Source organism: Alosa pseudoharengus, unplaced genomic scaffold (assembly GCF_046254945.1).
Source record: "Alosa pseudoharengus isolate Yale_2024_CS ecotype anadromous, Long Island Sound unplaced genomic scaffold, YU_APseudo_1.1 YU_APseudo_1.1_scf_11, whole genome shotgun sequence".
NCBI classification, from domain to species: Eukaryota; Metazoa; Chordata; class Actinopteri; order Clupeiformes; family Clupeidae; genus Alosa; species Alosa pseudoharengus.
Window position 1 is genome coordinate 34,987,580 of NW_027468576.1, and position 20,948 is coordinate 35,008,527.

The 20,948-nt window shown below is 49.5% G+C and overlaps 1 protein-coding gene across 4 annotated transcripts in view; it reads right to left on the reverse strand.

The window, feature by feature from the left end:
* Window positions 1-20,948, reverse strand: part of pbx1b (pre-B-cell leukemia homeobox 1b) — a 69,456-nt gene that overhangs the window by 4,093 nt on the left and 44,415 nt on the right. The window contains exons 3-9 of one of the 4 annotated variants that reach the window (XM_076279014.1): window positions 11,307-11,551; window positions 8,972-9,025; window positions 7,459-7,649; window positions 5,703-5,838; window positions 4,313-4,472; window positions 3,099-3,211; window positions 1,837-1,926 (exon numbers count right to left, since the gene is read on the reverse strand). In XM_076279014.1, the coding sequence (XP_076135129.1) occupies window positions 1,837-1,926; window positions 3,099-3,211; window positions 4,313-4,472; window positions 5,703-5,838; window positions 7,459-7,649; window positions 8,972-9,025; window positions 11,307-11,551 (989 nt within the window). The remainder of the gene's footprint in view (window positions 1-1,836; window positions 1,927-3,098; window positions 3,212-4,312; window positions 4,473-5,702; window positions 5,839-7,458; window positions 7,650-8,971; window positions 9,026-11,306; window positions 11,552-20,948) is intronic. The other 3 variants (XM_076279015.1, XM_076279016.1, XM_076279017.1) reach the window with 3 other exon arrangements.

A 20,948-nucleotide genomic window follows, 5' to 3' on the forward strand; every position in this document is an offset into this window, starting at 1 on the left:
CCCTCCGCCACCCTCCCCTACCAGCTGGCGAGAAATGAAGGTTACGACCAGAGAGCTGAAAAAATGACAAACCTTAAGAAGCGAGCTGACACACAAATGTGTTTCAACAGCAAGGTTTGAAAAAACAAAAAAAGATGAAATACCCACATTCGGTAGAGTGCAATCATTAAAGTAATTCGCCACTGTAAATTACGGTTATTTTTTCTCTTTCTATCATTTTTCTTTTCTTTTGTTGTTGTTTCTTAAAGTACCAAATGTTTTTCAAAAATGGATTTCCACCTCAAATGGTCTGTCGTATTAAGAGCTGATTCACAACAATGAGAACACTTAACCGATTCCTCAAACGCCTGACATCCCAAACTAACACTGCTGCCCACACCACACCACACCAGAGCAGCGCCATCCTATTAGCTCCCGCTCCGACTGAATTAAAAGTGGGATTATGTCAGCTCAGCAGACGGAGTGTGAATAAAGCAGGCAGGCAGACGGTAACAGCATTAGCGTTAGCCGTTAGCTCCAGCTGAGCTGCCAGGGTCAGGCCCGGTAGGCAGGCAGGCAGGCAGGGCTGGTCACGCTGCTGTCTGGGGACGGGGCTATCTCTGCTGGGGCACGGTGCCCGAGCGCCTGAGCCCTGTCTGGCCACGCTGGGCTGCTGCATATGGTAATGGGCTCACGGGGTTATCAAAGCAGCGGGAGCCCAGAGCCGCTCGTCCCCCAGAGAGAGAGAGAGAGAGAGAGAGCGCAGTGGAGTGGAGGAAAAAAAGAAATAAGGAGAAGAAATATATATTTTTTAAATGCACGGTCTTGGAGAGGATCTGAATACATCCATGTATTTTGTGCTTTGTTACAGGAAGCGGAGCATTTCATTAGCATATGCTGGCTGTGGACAGAGACGGGGTGTGTGTGTGTGTGTGTGTGTGTGTGTGTGTGGGGGGGGGGGGGTTCAGCTGCGCGGCCCCCCCCCCCGTTCCTCTCCTCTCCTTTCCTGTCCGGTTCTGTGTGCGGGAGTGGCGGAGGCTGTGGTGTTAGCGCAAGCGCAACGACAGCGATGGCAGCAGAGATGGCGCAGTTCGCTGTCAGGGGCATTAGCGCGGTGGGAACGTGATCTGAGCAATGCGCTTGGATTGCTGTCCTAAGTCCACACTCTGCTCTCCTTGTGTCTGTCTTATCGATTTTCCCCCTTACCACGCAGCTTGTCGCTGTGAATTTTCTTTTCCTTTCCTCCTCCAACCCCCCCCCACCCCCCACCCCCCACCCCCCAAACTCAATCCAACCCAGCCCCCCCTCACCACCACCTTGGTGGTCACCTTGGTGGTCACAAAGGCTTAAGCAGTCGTCCTCAAGAGTTTTTTTTTTCTCTCGTCCCACCCGACCATGGGGTGATAATGAAGGTCAGGTGACCTGAGGGGGTAGTGGTGGTGGGGGGAGCAGTGGAGAGGAGGGTGGGGTGGGGTGGGGTGGAGGGCCGTCTCGTCACGCCTGTGGGGTGCATCACCTGTTCTGTTCTCGATGGGGTGTGTATGGTGTGTGTGTGTGTGTGTGTGTGTGTGTGTGTGTGTGTGTGTGGCTGCAGGTGGCGGGCCGGAGCTGATTGGACGTGACAGGCTCCGATGGTGGCCTCATGTCCGTGTGCGCTGGGCAGTGCGCTGCCCGTGGCGTGACCGATACAGAAGCAATCAACAAGGTGACCACAGCACGCAGACAAGTCCTACTAAGTGGCATTCTGAGCCCTATGGCTTTGAAATAATTGGTAGAGGGAGGGAGAGGCCAAGAAAAAAAAAATGAAAAGAGAGGGAAGGATTGTGTGTTTTTTTCTCTCTTTCTCTCTCTCCTTACATTGATGCCCTGCGGACTGTACATCTGGTTCGCTGTGAGTCCGTCATTGTATCCGCCTGTCTGGCTGATAACATGGCGAAGGGTATCCACCTGAAACACACACGCACACACACACACACACACACACACACACACACACACACACACACACACACACACACACACACACACACACACACACACACACACACACACACACACACACACACACACACACACACACACACACACACACACACACACACACACACACACACACACACACACACACACACACACAAAGGGAGAAAGAACAAAAACAAAGCAAGGTCAGGCAGCTCAAAGACACGCAAAAGACTAAAGAATAGCCAAGGAAAAAAAAACTCTATTATATAACCAAATACAAATCAGGTCTGGCAGTTCAATAAAGTAGAGCTACTCAACTCATCAGGCTCCCTACAACTCCAGTTCCCAATAAAGCACAAAGGAAAAAGAAATTTGCCATCATAAAATAAATGCTTCAGCAAAGAGGCTAGACTATAAGATCAAGTTCTTATTAATATGAATGGTTTCTGACAGATCCAACTATGCACTGCTCCATACACAAACAGCTCGTATGAGAAGAGTATTGTTTCTGTGTCAGATAACAAGCTGGAAATGAGAAGCCATTTGTCATGTGGCATCGTCGGCCATTTGTGCTTCCAGGCTCATATTAAGAGCTGTAATGTTGCCCGATGCACGTGCTCCTTACAGCAGACTTGTCAGGCGATCACCAGTGCCTGGAGGCCTACCCTGTGGTTCCCCAGATAGGTTCTGACTCCGGGAGAGATTCAGCCCAGACCTGGACCTCACTCGCTGTTGCTGGGCCACAGGAAGATCTGCGATCGATGTACCCAGAAAGGTCTCCAGCTATACCCATAACTATTTGCAGAGGGGGAAACCGCTGGCCTCAGAAAGTGAAAGTTCTATCACACATTTGTTGCAACCAGCACAACTCTTCAGCCAGGTGGATCAGCTAATCAGTGAAATCACCTGAGCCAAGTGCACAGGTAGAACCCGTCTATGGCAGGACTTGTACTTTCTGAAGATGAAGATGTTTTCCACCTCTGCAGATTCAGAATGGGTCTATCTGAAGATCTTGCTGAGTAAAAGGCCGCTCCGTGCCAGATTTAACCCAGCGAGGACTCTGGTCAGACCTGGGGCCGATTTCTCCCAGGGTCAGGGGCTAGCGGGGGGGGCTGTTTGCTGTTTGCTGTTTGCTGTGCTGCTGCTTTGTGCCCTACCTGCGACTGCACGTTGGCTCCCACCTGAGCCCCCTGGTACGAGTCCCCATTGAGAGACTGCACACTCATAAACAAGTCCCCGGAGTTTGACATGTTAAAAGAGCCAGCAGAACCTGAAAGAAGAGAGGGAGCAACGGAATCACAGAGAGACGAAGGAGGAGCCAGAGCAGCACCAACCACCACCACCACCACCAACGCCGTCTCCCGCCGCCACCTCCTCCACCGCCGGCCCAGGGAGCTGGGACGAGGAGGACGGGGGGGGGGGGGTTTGGGGGGGTGGGGGGAGTCACCATGCAGAGGTTAGGTTAGCAGGCTAATGCAGTTAGCAAGACAGACCCATAGAAAAGACAGGGTTGGGTGAAGGGTGGCTGGAGTAAGCAAAGAGGCAAACGAGGCTAGTAACAGTTAGCGGCCAGAGAACAGAGGCTTTGAATGGCTTTAGTCCCCCGTGTTGCCTTTTTTTCTTCTTTTCAGTAACTGATTGTTATTGAACGTTCAGTGTCTTTTGCAATGATCTGGAAACCCATAAAAACAGATAGATAGCAGCAAAACATCAATAACAATCGGCCAGACAGACACACACACACACACACACACACACACACACACACACACACACACACAGACATAGACACACTCACACACATGCACGCACACACCCCAGGACTCGTTTATCAACAGTGAGAAATAGCTGTGAGTTATACAAGCCACAAGTCTGTGCTTGAGGTTAGAAATAGCTGTATTAGAGTTGGACAGCAGCGCCAAAGAGAAACAGACAGCAAAGCATGCTATCTAGCATGGGGCCCAGGTAAACTAATCTACGTCAACAACTCATCTTGTAGCACATCATCTGTTTTTGCTCCCCCCTCCCCTTCTCCCTGTCTACTGCTGTTTTTTCTGTTACGGTGGAAGTTTTGACTATCGCTCTGCTGAGCACTGCAACTCAACACCAAAGCCAACCCTTAAATGATGAGCTTTTCCTTCCTCACTAGACTCCAAGCTCCTAAACATCCTACAGTGTTACTTATCTATTGATTTATACTTAAAGCATTGTGTAGCAAAAGTGCTGCTATGCCTTCGGGATTACTCTGTGTAGGCCACATATAGAGATGTCATGTTGTGGAGCTTTCAGATAGGGAGGGAAAGAGTCCAACATCAACAGTGCTGGTGGTGAAGGAATACTGTCAGGATTAAGCGCAGTTGTGCTCACTCACCTGCGGAGTTGGGGGTTGAGGGCGAGTTGGCTTGGCTTCCCTGCGCAGAGACGCTGGCTGCGTTCACGGCAGTTCTGGCGGCGTACATGTTGGCCTCTTCTTGGAACTTCCCGATGTTTTTCTTATACCGGATTCTCTTGTTTCCGAACCAGTTGGAAACCTGCAGACGTGCGGACAAAATTTACAAACTCCAGTCAGCGAATCCAGTTTTCCAAAAAACTAGTGGAGCTTAAATCATCATATCACTGCGGCTCACACAACAGCATGAGATTTACACAAGTCCAAGTTACAACTCATCCATTCCACTTGCAGCCAGTGCAGCCAAATAGATTACATATTACACAAAGACTTTGATTAATTAATCAAATTAGATTAAGTTGATTAATTAAAAACATTTGGTTCCCGATTCAACCCTATTCAAAATTAACCTAGTGGGCAAATATGGAGGCTTGATGGTGCTATCTGTGTGAAGCTAATGGCAAAGCCTCAGCTGTCCTACTGGCTGGGAAATGTTGCAGTCAATAAAGCCTAACGCGCATGCAGAGCTGATGGCTATAGCTGAGGCTGGGCCCTCACTGCGAAGCTGGCGCGCAACGCAAACACCACGCGCCCGTAACACCGCGAGTCCACATTAGCGCCAGAAAAACGAAATGATTGCCAATAACAATCTCATTATGTCACCACGGCTGCAGACTATCATCAGAACACACGCTAGCACCAATCAGTCACCATCCGCTAACACCCATTAGCGCTAATATACTCCCAGATGAAGCTACGGGGATAGCGATGAGGCGCTAATGATAAACAACATTAAAATGAGAATGAAATCAATCCCGTGGTAAAAGTTTTGTTGTTTTTTCCCCTTGCCCTTCTCGCAGTGATGGGGAGAAGGTAAACGTGTTCCTTTATTATTTTGTGTCAGCTCTAGACATCCTCAACAAATCATCTGCTGTAACTCTACACCTTCGTTTGGTTCGTGTTTTTTTTTCTCTCCCTCTTTTTTATGGAGCTCAGATGAGTCCTCAAATAATTACACATAAATCCACTTGAACAGTTTGGAGAGTACTATCCAGCGGGGAGAAATAAAAGTCAGAAATCACGGCAAGGCTAGATGATCTCATGGCAGTTTTTCTTGATAAACCCCCCCCCCCCACACACACACACACACACCTCACTTCTGCATTTCCCCGGTGATAAAATCAAGTCGGACGAAGACTTTCAGTAACTCTAGAATGGGTATGACCCTGATCTGGCAAAGACCTGTCAAATTCCAAACCAGATCAGGCTAGATTTGAACCCGGTTTGGCTGCGATCTAAGAGGGCCAAGACTTAACTGCTGTGTTCGGTAGGGGAAGGAGGAGAAGGAAGGGCGGGAGGCTCTGTACTGCACCTGTGAGACTGTGATTTGGCACTTCTTGGCCAGCTCCTCCTTGGCCTCCTCGCTGGGGTACGGGTTGCTCAGGTGGGAGTAGAAGTACTCGTTCAGGATCTCTGTGGCCTGCTTGTTGAAGTTCCGTCTTTTCCGTCTGTGGAAGGACAGAGTGAGAGAGAGAGAGAGAGAGAGGGGAGAAAGAGAGAGAGAGGGGGGAGAAAAGAGAGAGAGTGAGAAAAAGAGAACACACATACAGCGTGAGTTACCTCTCGAAACACCGCTGACAGTAGACAATAGAAACAAAGAGACACACACACATACATGGGCACACACACACACATACACGGGCAAACACACACACACACACACACACACACACACACACACTCACACACACATGCACTAAAAAACAAGGTGCCAAGTTTCATGAAAAGAAAAGGACAAAATTGTGCTCTGCCAATGTATTCACCAACCCCTCCATATTGCACGCCTATCAGGCTGAGAGTCACTCCATGTGGCACGTCGCAGGAGGGCTTTACATATGCAGAGAGCCAGCCCCCCTCTGCAAATCCCTGCCATGGATCGAGGTCTGAGCCCATTCCCAAAGAAGGGAGAGTAGACGAAAGAGAGAAAAAAACACACACACACACACACACACATACAAAGACACTCACACACACACACACACACACCAGCACACACACCCCTCCAAAAGCCTCCTTCAGAATATGGAAATGCGACACAGCGTGCTCTCCGGCTAGGCGAGAGAGGATTAATCGGAGGGGCTGAACGCGCCCGTGCCTCTCGCCCAAAGAGAGAGAGAGAGAGAGAGAGAGAGAGAGAGAGAGAGGGAGAGGGAGGGAGACAGAGATAGGAAGAGAGAGAGAAAGAAAGCCCCTTTCCCCCTGCATCCTCAACATCATTTACAGCAGAATGGATGGAGAGAGAGAGAGAGAGAGAGAGGGAGTGAGGTGGGGAGGTGGAGGGGGGGGGGTTTGTGGGGGGAGCGAAAGCCTCATTTAAATGTTATGCCTCCAACCCCGAGCTTCCAGCGTGATTTATTCTCAAAGAAATGTATGCAAATCCCCCATACATGTATCAAGGAGAACAAGCAATTACATTTTAAAAGAAGGGGAGGAAGCATTATAGCGTGTATGTGTGTGTGTGTGTGTGTGTGTGTGTGTGTGTGTGTGTGTGTGTGTGTGTGTGTTCGGGGGGAGTTGGGGACAGAGATCTTAAATGTATAGGTTCGAGAACCATGGAGGATCTCCTGACACGGATTTGGTGGGATCAGGCGTGTGTGTGGTGCGATGTTAAGTGTGTGTCGAATGATGCTCCACACATCTGTCGAATTAGATTCCACGAGTGCGCTCTTCATCGAAAGAGGACATGCAAAGATAAAGGCAAAAACAAAGTGCTCTATGGTGGAGGCCTCTGTGAAGGAGGGAATATGATTAGAACGGGGATGCGAGGATGGATTTGGCTGATAAACACACACACACACACACACACACACACACACACACCTTATCCCACCCCACCCCACCCCCCGCTCCATGCACAGCTGCATCGGTGGGGTATCGCAAACAGTTGCTGATACAAGCTACCCACGCACCAGACCTCACCTAAATACACACACACACACACACATAAATAAATGCAAACGCACACAGAGTCAGCAACACATGCACAGACATACACGCTTTAAACACACACACACACACACACACACACACACACACACACACACACACACACACACACACATACTGACCTGGCATCAAGGAAGCGTGAGCGCAGGATCATGACGGCCTCGCAGGTGCTCTGTTTGAGCTGCATCTGGATGGAGCTGAACTTGCGGTGGATGATGCTCACCATGCGCTCGATCTCCTTGGGCGAGATGGGCCGCGTGCGAGACTGCTCCCGCAGCAGGTTCATCACGTGGGTGGTGAACTCGTTACAGGCCTACAACAAACAAACAAAAACACACACACACACACACACACACACACACGCACACCCACACACACAACCGCAACCACCACAAAGCAAGAGCTAGGTTAGCAAAAACATTGCACCAAGTTACTCACAAAACTGGTTAAAACAAAGTTTGTGGATACAAGGTATGACATGCACACAGATACAGACGATACAAAATATTATTAGTAGTATTATTAGTATGTAGGACACATTTTCAACTACCATGTGTGCTGTTTGTTTTGACTTTGCCCTCTAAAGTGTGTGTAAAGCGCTTTACTATCTGAAAACCAAATCCAGTTTACTGACAAGCAACAAAGGTGTTCACTTCTACTGCTGCATGCTAGGCTACTACTGTAACTCAGAAAGTGCCTCACTGGCAAAACGACAGTCACTACTCACGCAATGAGACAGGAAATAACAAACGACAAGAGAAAAAAATATTACAAAATGGCCAAAAATAATCCCTGATATTGTCAACAAGGATGGTGCAACTGCCAAGCCACAGGGGCATCTAGGCACACTGGCAGGCTGGTCAGCGTGTTCCTCGACATCCTGACAGGTGCGGATGTCCTGAGCGGCCGCCAAGGACAATGCCTGGCTGCGTCCCAGCTGAGGCTCTCGCGCACCGCGTCACCGTCCCTCAGTCTCTCCCGAGCGCTGAGCAGCCGAGATGGGAACACGACTGCCCTCTGGCAAACTCCAGCCAAGCACTTCTCAAGCACTCACACCATGATAAATATTACAGTAGCCCATCCAAGACACATGCCTTGTTCCCTCCACTACACACTATATATATATATATATATATATATATATATATATATATAAACACTCACACACACACACACATTTTAAAAATTGTGTCAAACTGCAAGCCTGGCGTTTCAGCTCAACAGGAGTGCGTGTATTGCCATCCAGGAGTTTATTCTTGTGCCCACCCCTCGGCCTCGAGGGGCCCATTTGAGCGGTTAGCATTTCAGAACCCATAGAAGTGTAGGAAGATATTGTTCCTCACCCCCTAATGTGAAAACACATTCCAATCCAGTCGGCACGGCCCCAAGAGCACTATTTCTACGCGTAGGGCCACAGGCATCTACACCAGCACCTCCTGGGTGGAGAGAATGGGTGGGGCTCCTGTGTGATTACCCCGAGGCCCCGACCAAGGTGGTGAATGTCAGCTGTGACATCTGGTTATATTCTGCTTAATGATGTCTACTGTGATTTTTTACTGGTCTTATTCTGGTGGTGATGGCGGTGTGCAAACTAGCGTGTATGGGAGTTGGTCTGCGCGGGGTTTGGAGGAGTACCTGGTTTGTCTTGCCATGACTCCCTGCGTAACTGCCTCTCCAGCCGGATACCATCTTAAATACAGTATATAAATCAACAACATGTAAGTGCTGGCACAAGTCACGTGACTTTGACTTTTTTTGACACTTTGTGTCTGGTGCGGCGGCTCCATTCCTGGCAGCTTGTGAGGTTATGGATGGTAACCCTGTCTAAAGCTAATCAAAACACATTCTGCCGACGGGGTGGGGAGAAAAAAGCTAAGGTCAGCACTTGCCTAAAGCTGCTTCACATTTACACTCTATTTGGCTAGCACAGAATTCAACTGGATTTGGTACACATACAGCAGAATGCTGACAGCTAGCGTGTTGAACTTTGTTGCAGCATGCTTTGGTAGTGGCTGCGGACTGGTCGTTGCCATGCAGAGAATCGGTAAGGGTCTGTGAGGTAGTGTGATGGGGGTCTGGAGTTTTCCATGCCGGCGGGGAAGGGTAGTGGTGATGGTGGTGGTGGTGGTGGTGATGGTGGTGGTGGTGGAGTGGAGTGAAATCAATAACCATTCAGGGCCAAACAATTGCATACTTGCAATTAAAGCTATTCCATTAGTGTGCTTTTAAATTGCGGTAGAAAAGTACTGTGTGTGTGTGTGTGCCTCTGAGTAAGTCTGTGTGTGTGTGTGTGTGTGTGTGTGTGTGTGTGTGTGTGTGTGTTGAGTGTGTGTGTGTGTGTTGAGTGTGTGTGTGTGTGTGTGTGTGTGTGTGTATCTACATGCCTGAATGTGTATGCACCTCTGTGTGTGATTGTGTGTGTGTGTGTTGAATCCATGTGTGTATTCCTATGTGTATGTGTGTATGTGTGTGTTCATGTGTGTGGTTCAGTTGTGTTTGTGCTCCTGTGTCTGTGTGTCTAGGTGAGTGTGTTAGTTACGAATGCATTGGCATGTGTGTCCATGTCTCAACAGCAGTACACACACACGCCTGTGCAGCGCGGGAGCTGACGATCGCCGTTTCCTTGTTATGTGGAGATGAAATTCCTCCTGAACAGTTTGCAAATCAATCTCCTCAAAACAGACACAAACCCTCAGCCTCTGCTTGGCAAGCAGGGGAGAGGAGGAGGAGGAGGAGGAGGAGGAGGAGGAGGGAGAGAGGGAGGGAAGAGAGGAGGAGGAGGAGGGAGAGAGGGAGAGAAGAGAGGAGGAGGAGGAGGAGGAGGAGGGAGAGAGGGAGAGAAGAGAGGAGGAGGAGGAGGAGGGAGAGAGGGAGAGAAGAGAGGAGGGTGAGAGGGATGAGGAGGAGAAGGAGGAGGGAGAGAGGGAGGGAAGGGATGAAAGGGATTGATAATCTGACAGTCACAGGCTAGATAAGATAAATTAATAACAGAAATCTCTGCACAGATAGAGGAGCACAGGGCGAAGTGCAGATTTCATTACTGAAGGTGACGACAATGGAGGAGATCTCCTGTAAGGCTTAATCTTGCATACACTCCACAGAGGGAGAGAGGGAGGGAGGGAGAGAGGGAGAGAGAGAGAGAGAGAGAGAGAGAGAAGGAGGGAGAGAAACAGAGAAAGAGAGAGAGAGAGAGAGAGAGAGAGAGAGAGAGAGAGAAAGAGAGAGGGGGTGGAGGGAGGGAGGGAGAGACAGAGAGAGAAAGAGAGAGAGAGAGGGAGGGAGAGGGTGGGAGAGAGAGGAAGAGAGAGAGAGAAAGAAGAGAGGGAGAGAGAGAGAGAAAGAGGGAGAGAGAGGGGGGGGAGGGAGGGAGGGAGAGAGAGAGAGAAAAAGAGGGAGAGAGAGAGAGGGAGAGAGGGAGGAGGCCATGCTTACGCTGCCGAGACCCGGAGAAGCTGGGTGTGAGGAAGGGGACATTTCTTGCACCAGTGTTTTTCTAATGGAGATGAATGATGGAGGATCATGGGTAAGATCATGAGGAAGCAAGTGCATGGTGGGAAATAAGTGGGGCACATCTCAGCACTCCAATGAGGCCATCTCCTCTTTCTTCTCCTCTCTCTACTTCAACTTCACAGTGCAGGTGTAAAGTTGATCCCCCAGCTACTGTAGTCTACCAAAGTAGCATGTTAGCCATCAGAGGTCAGACATCAGATCAGCCGGTCAGAAATCAGATCAGGCAAGCGAATGAGAGAGAGCACGAGACTGAGGACTCCTTTGGAGTGTTGAGAGAAGTTGTGTGTGTTTGTGTATGTGTGTGTGTGTGTGTATGTGTGTGTTTGTGTATGTGTGTGTGTGTGTGTACATGGTCTGAGCATACACTCGTGAGGCGGCTCATGATGGAGTGATCGACAGACAGGTTGCTACAGAGACAGCCGTCATAGTTGAGGGATGGGAACGAGCTTTGTTTTCTCACCTGTTCGTACTTCTCCAGCTCCGTGTGGTAGATCTGCCGGATCTGCGAGAGCTTGGCCCGGTAGTCTGAGTGCTCAGCGGAGTTGTCCGCGCCGGCCCCACCCGAAGCTGCCGCCGCCGCGGCCGCCGCTGCCGAGCCTCCGCCCTTCTCCGGGCCGGACACACCCTCGGCCAGCAGCATGTTATCCAATCGCATGAGCTGAGCATCTGGAGGCTCCTCCTCTTGGGCGCCGCGGATACTGAGCACTGTAAACAACAACAAAAGGGAGAGGGAGGGAGGGGAGGAGAGAAAAGATCAAAAGGTGAGTCACGGGCACGTCATGAACACAGTATGAGAGCGGCTGCCGTGGCGACAGCGGTGGTGGCGTAATCATGCGCCACCTCATGCCAGCGGCAGCTGGGGTCCAAACTGACTCACAGGCGGGCACTCTGGTGACGCATGGTGGAACAGATGAGACCTCACACACACACACACACACACACACACACACACACCTCATTTCACTTTACGAGGTGGTGGACACTAGACCACGAGTCTCCCTGTGCTTACAAACGCCCGCAAAACAAATCAAAACAAACTCATCACTCTTGAATTTTCAGACCCACATCAGATGCTACGGGTCGTGGGTTACTTAGTTTTTTCTTTACTAAAAAAAGAAAGAAAAGAAAGAAAGAAAAAACAGGTCTGTGGTGCGGCGTGCGCGTGCGCCCCATTATCTGCCGTGCTCCATTAAAGCTGATGGAGACTCGATCTCGGGTGAAGATGGAGATGGAGGTTCAGCCTTCACACATCCCCGGCTAATGAGCCGTGACGGGGGAGAGCCGAGGCAGGCAGGCGGGCCCCCTGACTGTGTGCTCCAACACACACACACACGCGCACACACACACACGCGCACACACACACACACACGCACACACACACACACACACACACACGCACACACACACACACACGCACACACCCCTGCCAGGAGCATGTGCTAAAGTCTGTCACCAACCTCAGCTAGATGCCAAGCCTATGGAGAGACTCTTAATGCGGCACTATTTCATTGTTCATGCATGGAGATCTCCTTTTTCATTGATATGTTCTTTTAACATGGAGGCCAGGAGTAACGGCTGAATGTAAATGATGTAAATGATAGTGCTGTGGTAACTCTATGCGACTTCTTTCGCATCAGACTGACACTTATGTTGTCCCATTGAGTGAAGGTGTTTGGCAGCAGGGCTGCTGAAGAAGACAAAGGCTGCTGTGCTTTTACCCCTCTTGGCCACTAGATGTCTCCCTTGATGTTTCTAGGCAAAGGCAGAGGCCACCCTCCATTTTCAGCTGATGAGCAATGGAGCACAGACACTTGAGCAACCGCACACAAAACACACAGAGTCACACACAAACACAAACAAAATACAGGTGCACACCCACATCCACTCAAAAACACACATACCGGTACTAACACAAAACAAACATATTTTGTTTGTAATGTTAAGTGGAAACCCCAAAAAAAAACTACACCACATACATTCTAATGACAAGCACATTTGATGTCCCTTATCTCTAGCTGCCAAATCAATCTGAAGTGTGTTTAGGTGAGTTGTGTAGATACCTAACCGTCTTCCTGAGGAGTTTTGACACTTAAAATGACACAAAATATGACCTTGAGACTTTGGAAATCTCAGCAGTGGCTTCTGCCATTTCAAGTGTTTCACATTTATTATGCCACCCATTGTTCTGACCCAAAAGGGGAACAAGGAGCGCGGAAGCACTTCATTAATCCCAAGACAATGGCTCGCGCTTGGTGCATTAACCTCAGTCTGCTGCTCATGGTCTGGACGCTCGGTCAGGGAGGGGGGTGGGGAACGTTGGGGGGGGGGGGGGGGGGTCAAAGGGATGAGAAAGAGTCCTGCTGGACGTAGCCCACCCTTACCTCCACCCCCCAGCCCCCCAAAAAACACTCAACGCACCTCTACACACACACACACACACACACACACACACACTATTCCCACCCTGAGCCCCCTTCAGAGTAGAGTCAAAATGCAAATGTGGAGGCTGTTGGCGAGTGTGTGAGGGGTCAGAAGTTCAGGGCGCAGGCCCAGCATGAGGTAGATTGAGTGGCCTGGGGTTTCCCTCCAGGGAGAGCCGCGGAGCAGCGACTGTACTAACATCCTGTTTCATTAGAGCCCGTTCCTCAGCCGACCTGATAAGGTACCCCAGTCCAGTGAAAAGGGGGTGGGGGTGGGGGGGGGGGGGTAAAAGAAGGGGGTAAAAATAATAACCCCCTTCTTCCCTGGTCACATAATCACCACATGGCGTTGGAGTCCTCTCTGACCCACCTAAAGAGTCTAAATAAACTCGAGTCATGCTGAGGCTACAGTTAGCAGTTACTGTGTCTTGCTAAAGCCCTTTCTTCCTCTCCCATTCTTCCTTCCTCTTGTTGTTTGGTGCGGGCCCTCTTTGTGACGCGAGCTACTCCAACGTGCGAGAGTGTAACACTCTCCCTGTGGTTACCACCTCGTAAATAGCAGTGGAGAGAGTGCGAAGGCCAGCCTACAGCACCAGAGGCCACATCCAACAGAACTAAAAAAAAACACTGTCAGGCCACAAGGCCCAAGCTACACATTCTTGGCCTTTATTTGAAGTGAAAAACTATAAACTTGTTAGGAGCACAGCAGCTATATTTATTCGTTCGCTGACGAAAATAAAACCCCATAGCAATCCCCTTTCCTTCATGCATCTAGTGAAGCAGGAGGGATTAACGCCATTGAAACGCAAGGTCATCACAAATCCGCCATCGCACATCCTTCCCGGTCCAAGTGGACAAAGTGAATATTGAATGAGGATTGCATGTGATGCATAGCAGTCAATTCACAGGACACTAATCTTGTGGAGAACCCCTGAAGATAAAGCATACGTTTGATACTAAAAATTATGGCGCACAGCAGTAGTCACATGCAAAAAAAAAATAAAAACTGAGGAAGGAAGCTGATGTCTCTCTCTCTCTCTCTCTCTCTCCTTGACTCCCAGAGCAGAGGAGTAAGGCCTGCAGAATTCTTCCCAGTGTTATAAAACGTCTAGACTGTCAAATGAAAATGGAACATAAACCCCCCACAGCCCCCCCCACCCCCGTTCACGCTACGATTCGATTCACGTCTGCCAAGTCCTGGCTTCACATCTACCAGTGTTTATTTTACTTGGCCTGAAGCATCTCCACCATCAGTCTTTTAAAAAGAGGAGAGAGGGAGGGAAAGAAAAAATGAACGTTTGGCGAGAGGAACCATGAGCTTGACGAAGGGGGTGAAAAAAGAGCGAAAGGGAAGAATCTGATACGCTCATTTAAGAAAAACAACAGTTAAAGAGATCATAGGGGAGAGGTTCAAAAGTCAGCCCAACGTTACATAGATGTCTGTGAAGCGTGGACGTTCATCTCCCGAAGATGACTACATCTGGCGAGGCAGGCTGACACACGAGGAAACCGTGTCATTCTTCGGGAGACGGAAAAATGCGCCGTCTCAACACACCTATCACACACACTTTCCATCAGACAATGACAAAAAGTCTAGTAACATGACCTTTACAAAAGTATGTCCCGGTCATCTTCAAAGGGATTTTTCCCCCCCCACCATTCTGTCTGATCGGGTGACTACGTTTCTGTTTGCAAAACCATAACAGAAAGAGAAAGAGACAGTGTGTGTGTGTATGCATGTGTGTGTGTGTGTGTGTGTGTGTGTGTGTGTGTGTGTTTTTTCCTGTTCAGCCAACCTCCACTATGTCCTCTGGTTTCACATGACCTGGGCGAGAGCATCTGTCACAGGGGAGACGCACACAGGAGCGATGCAACAGACAGGACAGGAGGACGGTGCCATTTTGAGAGGCCTGTCATCCTTCATCGACAGCTGATTGCAACATCCTCTCGGAGCTAGCCAGACGAACAGCTGCCATCAGGATGTGTGTGTGTGTGTGTGTGCGTGTGTTTTTTTCTTTCTTTTTTTCCCTTTTCAGCAGCTCTGTGACTGTAATCGTATTTCACTGGTTTTAGGCCCCATTGATTTTTATTGGGCTTTAATGTGTTGCTCTACTAACTGATATATAAGCTGCATGAGATTGCACTGAGTGGCTTAATTCGGGCTAATCTGCATAATTTTGGCAATTATTATTTTAGTTGGTTGAGAAACAATGGCCGCAGCTTTTTTTTCTGAAGTCAAGCGGTGAGGGGCAGAATTAGCCAGAGAGGAAGTGGAGAGGGTTTTTTTTTGTTTTTGTTGGACAGTCAGAAACAAGCCACAAGCGCCTGGTATGCATTTGGAGCCGCAGCCCACATCGAATCAAAAGAGAAAAACAAAGATGTGCATCTCTCAGCCCGAGCCCAGAGTGCACAATTAAACCCACAAAAATGGATTATTGTAAATGCATACAATTAAGTTAAGCGAAAAGAAGGGGGGTTGGGGAAGGGGGGGGGGGGGGGGGTGAAACTGTTTCCATAAAATTGGCTTTGCTGTGGGTCATAATTACACGACTCAGTAAGGACCACTTCACTCTGTAATGGCGGGCTAATTGATTCCTCCTAATATTTTCCAGCCCTGGGTCTGTGCGGCCCTCCCCCGTCAAACGAGGGCTGTTGAACTTACTTAGCCACCCGCCGACCAACATCAAGCCCGCTCCCAGGGATAAACAATTACCCGTGTGCAATTTCAAACCTCCCTTCTCTCCTCTCGCTCTCCCTCACACACACACACACTCACATTCTTCTCTCTCTCTCTCTCTCTCTCTCTCTCTCTCTCTCTCTCTCTCTCTCTCTCTCTGTCTTTTTTTCTCAGAGAGCATCACCCATTCACTCTGGAGCTATTTTCCCCCCACTTGGAGGCATTTCAAAGATGGCTTGTTGTTAGACAAGGCCTAATTCCTCTCCCCTGTTGCCAGCGTGCCAGTCCCTCTTGGTAACCGATTAGCCAGCCTTTTATCCTGGGCTATATGAAAGCTAAAGAGGAGGGGAGGGGGGGTAGTGTGTGTGTGTGTGTATGTGTGTGTGTGTGTGTGTGTGTGTGTGGGGGGGGGGTTACTATGGCAGTGAGAATGGCTGATGGCTGTGCTGATGTGACCCAGCCTCCCTCTGCCAGTATGGCAAAGCAAGAGAAAGAGAAAGCTAAGGAGAGAGAGAGAGAGGGAAAAGGGGAGAGAGAGAGAGAGAGAGAGAGAGAGAGAGAGAGAGAGAGAGAGTGGGGGGGTAGATGTGGCAGGGTGTGTGTGATGTGAGAGAGAGCCGAGGGTGAGAGAGCGCAAGAGAGAGGAGGAGGTGGAAGAATTCCACTGATCGATTCCTACTAGACAAGTCAGCTTCTCTCCTTTTTCATTTCTCTTGACGCCCCTCAGCCATGCGCAGGGATATGCATTACTCTCAGCACACTGAGAGCACACAGTCAGTCTCCCCCCTCCACTCAGTGCGCGCTTTGATGGAAGATAAGATCCGTTAATTCCCCCCCCCCCCCCCACTACTCCTCCCCTTCCTCGTTCTTTTCCTTTCTCTTGGTGCTGAGTGGACTGTCATAACAGTCAGGCGCGGCGTCTCAAGGCCGGGCAGATGGTTCGTTTTGTCATCACGTCATATTGAGCAACTGGCCCCCACCACCACCACCACACACACACACACACACACACACACACACACACACACAAACACACACACACCTCCCCCTCCCAAAAAAAGAAAAATTCAAAAGTGGACATCATCCATTTATGCTGGGGCGAAACCGCACTCACATCAAAACAAATGCAACATTCAAGCTCAAGCCCTGTGCATCCAGCCTTCAACAAACCCAATCAATATTTAATACAAAGCCCATAAAGATAAGAGCAGAGGACGGATGCCTTTAACTCGCCGCTCGCTCATCGGTCCACTATTTATTCCATTTCCAGCTGTGTTTCTGAAGGAGGATCAGGCATAGGGACGATTTATGCATCCTCTCTCTCCCTCTCCTCTCCTCTCCTCTCCTCTCCTCTGCTCTCTCTTAGTGACTGAAGCGTAGCCGAGAGAGGAGAGGGTGAGGGCGAGAGCGAGAGCTTCGCTTCATACACACATCGAAGGGTGGAGGATGACATTCAAATATGCAGCGACACACTTAAAGAACCTCAAGCTGGCCGTGCTTGACCACCCATGGTGGATCTGCACGGGCTACATGTCATGACACCTGCCATAAGCATGCATAAACACCAAGCTTAGGGCAGCCCAAGTGAATAAGTTACCCACCATGACAAATACCATCAGCAGGCTAAAGGGGGCTTTGACTTCGCATCATGTGGCTACTCTACATACACACACTTCTGAATTCTGTCTGAAATTTCAGACAGCATTCACTTGGGTCTTCATTAGGCGACCACAAAGCTGCTGGGTATTACCCATATGCAGAGTATCAGTAGCCCCCCCCCCCCCCCTTCGTGGGGCGGGAGGTGACCTAAACCGGGCTCCAAGTATCGGCTCGGTCCTCGGCTCCGCTTTGCTTTCGGGTCTCTCTAAATGGCATTACAATATCTGGCCCGGAGAGTCACAACACGCCGTGTCCAGATATCTTATCCTATCGGATTAGCGCTGGATAACGCCCGGCTGTCAAAAGCCATTACACCGCCTAATCCCTTCCTGAATGTCTCCGGCACGCAGACGGGCCACACTGCTGGCTCCACTGGGCAGCCCCACAGAGCAGCAGCAGAGGTCCGCTGATAGGGGAGCGCGCGGCGGTGGTGGGGGTGGTGGGTGGTGGGGGGGTAACTAATGTTTAATTAATGATGTTGGGGGCATTGCTGTCATTGTTAGCCAGATGTATGGGCAGAGAGGGGGTGGGCAGGCCACCATGGGGGAGGCCCTCACACTGGTTGGCACCTCTGGACTGGCTGGCTGCACTTTTGCATTGCAGTGCTGTAACACGAGACACCGCGCTGCACCCAGGGACATGGGCACAGGGTGGAGGTGGTGGTGACGGAGGGGTTGCGGGGGGGAGGGTAGTGGGGAGACAGCCAAACTGACACTCGAGACCGGTCAGTGCACAGCACAGTCTAGCTAGCACAGCAACACCTTGGTCGCCAAAGCAAGCATGTTGCAGAGGTTGAGGGAAATACCACAAGGACACAAAATGGACACTGGCATTTCATTCCTGAATTAATTCCTCTATAAAACTAGGCAGTAGCCTATATATATTTACACACACACACACACACATATATATTAATTCAGGAATGAAATGCCAGTGTCCATATATATTTATATTTATACCGAATACCTCAATATTACATATGCCTAAATAATTAGTTAATAATACACTATATTTAAATAAAGTACTATGAATTATTATTTGGAGAACTCAATTTCAATTTTCAATCTACACAAAGCCAAGTTCAAAATCCACACCATAATAGAATATAACCTATTGTTTTCAGTACACATCAAATACAGTTCAATAGACATAAAAATAAACTAGCAATGTAAAAATACACCACGGGCATCAAAACAAAAACATCCCTTCATAAATAGAATGCGAACAAGGGGGTGAGGGTTGGGGAAGGGGGGCAGGAGCGAGAGCCTTTAGCCTAATTAACCCTTTGGAGTTGGGCTGGTCTGGGCCTGTCGCCGCAGATTTATTCTGACAGCGCTGGTCCTATTTGTTTGCATTGGTGATTCAGTGGGCACACTTCATTGTGGCTTTAGCAGTTAATAAATCATGGTGGCTCGGCGCGGGCCTGTGCGACGGTGGTCCTGTCACGAGGCAGGCTCCAGAGTCGAAGCGACAGCTACATGCTAATTCAACATCGGCATAATTCATTATGCAGTCGCAAGTGTACTGGAATGGAAAAGGAGGCAACACGCACCGGGAGGAGGACGACAGACTTCAAACTGTTAAAAGCAGGCCACCTCCTCCTCCACCTCCTCCTCCACCACCTCCTCCTCCACCTCGCCTCCTTCGTTTCCCTTTTGCAGTTTAACTGGCATGAAGTCACTTTACCACAACCACAAGCTGAGGCAAAAGGAGGGGGGAGAGAAAAAACAAACACACACACACACACACACACACACACAGTACTAGGGAGATACATGGAGAATCTATAAAAGCTGCTCACGCTGTATCATAAATATTTATTATACAATTACTACTGCCAACCTAGGGGTGGACACCAGTGCACTTGATTTTTGAATTTCAAAACAAATCCTTGGCAACACCATTAAAATACACTTGTGTTTTTAAGATACATTTTTTGTTTGAATATTTTTGCAGTTATCATGCAGTTGTTCTGGTGCTGTTGGCTGTTTAGACTGGATTTCACAAGGAGTGAGGAGTCACAGGCACAGGGGTGAAATTACCACGAGGACAAGTGAAAGGTAGGTCGGAGGACAGTTAATTAAAAAACTGAAATCGAATCATAAAATTAAAAAGTCAATTAAAAGAATCAGCCGGGGCGTGCGTCGCCACGGTGACAACCGGCGGAAGCGAAGCTGACAGGCGTCGCATTAGAGCGATTTGGTGGCTTCTAGTCCCCAACCACCCCCCCACCCCATCTCCCGCACTCCCCACAACCAGCAGTTCCAAGGCGAGGAGGACCGGCGAGGCCACTTCGTTAGGGGGGCCCATCCTCAAACCCCACCACCACCACCCCTGAAACAGCATGCCCCACCACCACCACCGCCACATTCACTCTCCTTCCTCCAATCCGGCTCTAATAATGGTAATTATAATCATTACTGGCCAAGCCGAAGCCTGGGGGAAGGCACAGATGAGAAATCAGGCACTGGAGGAGGACGATTTCCTTGGGTCGGGCCGCCTTCATGCGAGAGGCATTCATTAGAAAAATGGTGCTCCTTATTCACAAGACACAATATGTGAGGCCCGAGGCCAGTGGTATCTCTCCTCCTATCTCACATGCAGGGGCTTAAATATATATGATCTATGCGCCTGATCTCATCTGACTTGGGTTCCACACGTAGACTTTAATTCTGTATGAGAGGCCTCAGGGCGTCAGAGAGAGAGACAGGGAGGGAAAGAGAGAGAAAGGAAGAAAGAAAGAAAGAGGGACAGAAAGAAAGAGGGACAGAAAGAAAGAGGGACAGAAAGAAAGAGGGAAAGATTCTTGGCACATGAACATCATCTGACAAACGGACAGAGGGGATGGGGTATGGCTTAAATATCAAGCATTCGCCCCAGTCACCAAATAAGAAGCCATGAAAGGCCTTTTCATTCTGCTCTGATGACCAGCGCTGCATAAAACCACTGAATCATCTGAAAACTTTACTATGGACTTTTTTTTCCCCTGCGGAAACCCTCTCCAAACACTTTTATAAAGAGGAGGGATGAGAAAAAAAGGATCTAAAAGAGAGAAAAAAAACTGCTAAGCTTCGCTGTATCGGATCCTGGTGCCAGCAGTGTGTGTGTGTGTGTGTGTGTATGTGTGTGTGTGTGTGAGTACCAGCATTATATAACGCAATGGTGCCATCTCTACTGGAAGAGAGAGGTGAGAGGATCGGTGTGGAGCCGAGGAGAGGAGAGGAGAGGAGAGGAGCTCTATTAGGGTGGCCTGTGGCAGCACTAACAGGCAGGGGCAGTGGGGTGTGCCCGGTCCCCTCCGTCGGCCTGTTCCTGGGCCCCAGGGCGCAGTGCGAGTGCTGGCCGG